The sequence below is a fragment of the Sprattus sprattus genome, assembly GCF_963457725.1.
Source record: "Sprattus sprattus genome assembly, chromosome: 9".
In the NCBI taxonomy this organism is placed as follows: domain Eukaryota; kingdom Metazoa; phylum Chordata; class Actinopteri; order Clupeiformes; family Clupeidae; genus Sprattus; species Sprattus sprattus.
In genome coordinates this window covers 6,348,351-6,353,350 of record NC_137928.1, presented here as the reverse complement: position 1 = coordinate 6,353,350, position 5,000 = coordinate 6,348,351, and the positions used below count along the sequence as shown (strand labels likewise).

Sequence of the window (5,000 nt, the reverse complement as noted above, 5' to 3'; positions counted from 1 at the left end):
GGTAGGCCCCGGAGTGGCGTTTCTGTGCGGCGCTGATGAACAGCGTCTCGTTGTTGGCCCCCTGGATGGAGAAGTGCTGGTCGGGCAGAACCGGCTCGGTGTTGCGGAACCAGGACATGGTGTAGTGGGGCGAGCCCTGGACCGCACAGGACAAGATCACCGTGCTGCTGATGCCTGTCTTCAGGTTCTTAGGAGACAGCGTCACCCGTAACGGCTCTACACACAGACACACACACACACAGACACACACACACACACACACACACACACACACAGCGTAGGAACAGAGAAGGACTCAATTAGACTCTTACAATGAAATAGTATAAAATAGAATAGAATAGTGCAGATGAGCAGAATAGAATACAGTAGAAAAGAATAGAATAGAATAAAATAGGAAGCAAGGGAGAATAGAGCAGAATAGAGTAAATTAGATATATTTACAATCCATAACATGGATCGTGAGTGAAAAGTTTTCTGAATGTAATTGTAAATAGAAGAGGACATAAAATAACTCTAAAAGAATATAAAAAAAACACATATTCATGTTTTCCTAGCATTAATAAACATCCCTGTAAGCAAAATGACGTCCCCTAGACGTCCCGTAATGGTCTCTCTGAACGTTCTAAAAACGTAAATGTGTATGGTTCCCGTGACAACTCTAGGACGTTTTGCACGACGTTCCAAGACCGTCCCGAGGACGTTGCGGTGACAACTGAGAAACGTTTTCTATAGGTCCTGGGGACGTTATGCAGGACGTTGCAAGCACCTCCCGAGGGCATTGTGGTTACGTCTGGGGAACGTGTTTCTATAGGTCCTGGGGACGTTCTGCAGGAAGTTGCAAGAACGTCCTGAGGGCATTGTGGTGACATCTACAAAACCTATTTTAGACGTCCTGGGTACGTTATTCAAGGATGCACCGCGGACGTAGCAGGCACGACCGTTTTTGCTGAGCTAAATGAAGAAAATAAAATAATAATAGATCGCGGAGCCGTCATTTTGCTTACAGTGCGCACACACACAAGTTCATTTATATTACACATTTCATATGATATGCATAGACACAGACACACACGATTACAAACTTGATTGCGGGCATGGGAATTGAACCATAAACCTTCCTATTACTAAACGAGATCGCTACCTACTGTCCTAACACTGTCTGATTACTATAGTGCCACTTTAACAGGTTTATCACAGTGTGAGACAGCCAACAAACTTAGTCTTTTTTGAGGAAAAGCATATTGTAGCAATCTCAGTCACTACGCATTGAGGGTTTTCCGTAATGATTCCTTTTTTAATTAACATCCATGGCACATCACGGACGTGCGGGCAGGGAGGTAGAATAACTAGCCAAACTAAGAATGATGAAATAAAATAAATATGAATGCTTCTGTACTGATCTGTGCTATAAATGTAATGTCTGCATGATTCCAATACAATGCATACATAGGAAGGTGACCAAGTGTCTAGCTTTAACATATTGAGCTTTCCACAGGCCTTCAAAGATGGTGCAACAGAACGAAGAGCTCACCGGTCAAATTGTCTGATTGGAATTTCTTTAAAAATCCCGTCTCGCAAACACAATTTTGACAACAATCCTAATATTACGTAAGGCCTATAAAGCAAACGTGCACTGCCCTTATTATGTTTAAAAGGAACAGGCTAATCTGCCGTTAGAAAGTTATTTAACAACACGCATATGCTGCATTTTAAAGCGCAAACCCTCGGTTTCAAACGAGGAGCGAACTGAGTGAGAAGGATCCAACATGGCCAAGCAGACTAGCCTTAAAAGCTTTTTTTCAGAGGCCAAAAACATCTGATGAGGGTAAACCTTCTGACGAGGATGAACCTGTAATACCTGCAGTGTTGCTCGTTTCCTTTTATTACCGTGCGTGAGCGCGCGGAAGAGCCGAGAGCGGTATTGCAGACAGAGATTTTGAAAAATTATAGCACTCGCCTCATATTGAAAATTGGAGCTGTGAACGTAGTTCAAAATTATGAATTATCAACAATGAACTGAGCAAGTTCATGTAGAAAGTGAACTTTCCAAACACTGAATACCTGAAGCCCTAGATGTTCGAACAGCATCACCAAAGAAAAAGCTGAAATGTCGGGCGTTTATGTCGTTATGGAGTGACAAGTTCTCTTGGCTCAGGTGCGAGGTAATTGATAGTCACAGTAAAATGTGCAAAGGATTCACAAGAGGGTCGAATAATTTAAGAATCTCTGCTCTCATTGAACAGAGCAATGACCATGTTGCGGCGCTCATTTTAACGCCACAGCAGGTTGCGCTTAAAGGCCACTAATTGACGCGCATCAGACATAAATGTTTTTGTTTCCCATTGTAAACTTAGGAAAATAAACATGTTGCATTCTAAACTACCTGATTATGTTATTATTTAAGCTATGCAGGCCGTCAGTTTTCTTCAATGGGCTAATTTAGAAGCAGAAATAGGCTAGATATTTGGCCGGCTTATCATTAAAATGTCGGGCAAATGAAAATCATTTTTCTCTAGCGGAACTTCTGGTTCAGAGAGGACCATCAGAGGACCAAATAAGAACGGTCCCTAAAAGTCCGTTTTAAGGCTCATGCGAACGTCACGCAGAGGACCTGCAGGTAAAGGTTACGGGACGTTTTTAAATGACGTCCTGGGGATGTGTGCTGAGTTACCAAATTATAACGTTCCTTAATAGTCCGTTTTAAGGCTCATGCGAACGTCACGCAGAGGACCTGCAGGTAAAGGTTACGGGACGTTTTTAAATGACGTCCTGGGGATGTGTGCTGAGTTACCAAATTATAACGTTCCTTAATAGTCCGTTTTAAGGCTCATGCGAACGTCACGCAGAGGACCTGCAGGTAAAGGTTACGGGACGTTTTTAAATGACGTCCTGGGGATGTGTGCTGAGTTACCAAATTATAACGTTCCTTAATAGTCCGTTTTAAGGCTCATGCGAACGTCACGCAGAGGACCTGCAGGTAAAGGTTACGGGATGTTTTTAAATGACGTCCTGGGGACGTGTGCTGAGTGACCAAATTATAACGTTCCTTAATAGTCCGTTTTAAGGCTCATGCGAACGTCACGCAGAGGACCTGCAGGTAAAGGTTACGGGGCGTTTTTAAATGACGTCCTGGGGACGTGTGCTGAGTGACCAAATTATAACGTTCCTTAATAGTCCGTTTTAAGGCTCATGCGAACGTCACGCAGAGGACCTGCAGGTAAAGGTTACGGGACGTTTTTAAATGACGTCCTGGGGACGTGTGCTAAGTGACCAAATTATAACGTTCCTTAATAGTCCGTTTTAAGGCTCATGCGAACGTCACGCAGAGGACCTGCAGGTAAAGGTTATGGGGACGTTTTTAAATGACGTCCTGGGGACGTGTGCTGAGTGACCAAATTATAACGTTCCTTAATAGTCCGTTTTAAGGCTCATGCGAACGTTACGCAGAGGACCTGCAGGTAAAGGTTATGGGGACGTTTTTAAATGACGTCCTGGGGAGGTGTGCTGACAGACCAATTTATAAGGTTCCCTAAAAGTCCGATTTAAGACTCATGCGAACGTCGCAGAAGGACCAAACGTAGACTTGCTACGAACGTCAAAAACGTTCTGGTAACGTCCTCTAGCGAACGTTGTGGCGGGGACCAATTGGGGACGATTGGGGACCTTGCGAATGTCCTGTTAACGTCCTGGGGACGTTCCCTGTTTGCGGGGATACATATTCAGGCCTTTAATCAACCTCTGGGATTAGCTTCAGAAGCTCGTGCAGCACAAGCTGTCTTCACGCAGGCGAGCGCTTCTGTATGTGTGTGTGTGTGTGTGTGTGTGTGTGTGTGTGTGTGAGTGTGTGTGTGTGTGTGTGTGTGTGTGTGTGTGTGTGAGGGAAACTGTATGACAGTTATGTTTGTGTTTTCCAGTGACAGGATAATGGCGAGGGGTCAGGAGATCAGCACTGTTCCTCTTTAACCATGCCTGACCCACTCTGTGCAAACACATGACGCAACGCAGGCTAGGGGGCTAAATATAGCCTCGCTAACCAGAGCTAACCACAGCTACGCCTGTGGTGGCCTTCATCTTTAGTGCTCTCTCAATGGGAGAGAGATTCTGTTTGTGAGCGTGAGCGTATGGGCTTGGGTGTGTGTGTATGCTTGTGTGTGTGTGTGTGTGTGTGTGTGTGTGTGTGTGTGTGTGTGTGTGTGTGTGTGTGTGTGTGTGTGTGTGTGTGTGTGTGTGTGTATGTGTGTCTTTATATAGGTTTGAGTGTGTGTTTGTGTGTGTGTGTGTGTGTGTGTGTGTGTCTGTCTTTAAATATGTCTGTGTGTGTGTGTGTATACAATTGGTAGGTGGGTGCCGTTATAGTGAGTGATTCTGCTGTGCACATATTGTAAGTATATCCAGGTATACAAATCCATTTTCTAAGGTGAGATATTACTTTTGTTTGTGTGGAAAATAAAGACATATAGAGAACGCCTCTGAAAGAGAGGAGGAGATAAAGGCAAGGAGAGAGAGAGGGAGAGAGAGAGAGAGAGAGAGAGAGAGAGAGGGAGAGAGAGAGAGAGAGAGAGTGTACAAGAGAGAGAGAGAGAGAGAGCATGAGATCGAGCAGGAGAGAGAGCGAGTGAGAGTGAGAGAGAGAGAGAGAGAGAGAGAGAGAGAGAGAGAGAGAGGGAGAGAGTGTACAAGAGAGAGAGAGAGAGATAGAGCATGAGATAGCGCAGGAGAGAGAGCGAGAGAGAGAGAGAGAGAGAGCATGAGATCGAGCAGAGAGAGAGCGAGTGAGAGGAGAGAGTGAGAGAGAGAGAGAGAGAGAGAGAGATGAGAGAGAGAGAGGAGAGAGAGGAGAGAGAGAGAGAGAGAGAGAGAGAGAGAGGAGAGAGAGAGAGAGAGAGAGAAATGTCAGTGAGCAATGAGGCAGCTGGTGTTATGTGCTGGGGGGTGCTGGGAGTGTGCCTCCCCCTCCCCTCTCCGCTGTCAGAGTGTGTGTGTGCGCACCGCTGTGACAT

At 45.3% G+C, this 5,000-nt stretch overlaps 1 protein-coding gene across 1 annotated transcript in view; it reads right to left on the bottom strand.

Moving 5' to 3' along the window:
• dscaml1 (Down syndrome cell adhesion molecule like 1) overlaps nucleotides 1-5,000 on the bottom strand; it is a gene marked incomplete at both ends in the record, with an annotated part of 69,809 nt that overhangs the window by 53,810 nt on the left and 10,999 nt on the right. The window contains one exon of the mRNA XM_080844561.1: nucleotides 1-216. This exon is cut by the window's left edge and continues 60 nt beyond it. Coding sequence (XP_080700687.1) covers nucleotides 1-216 — 216 coding nt within the window. The remainder of the gene's footprint in view (nucleotides 217-5,000) is intronic.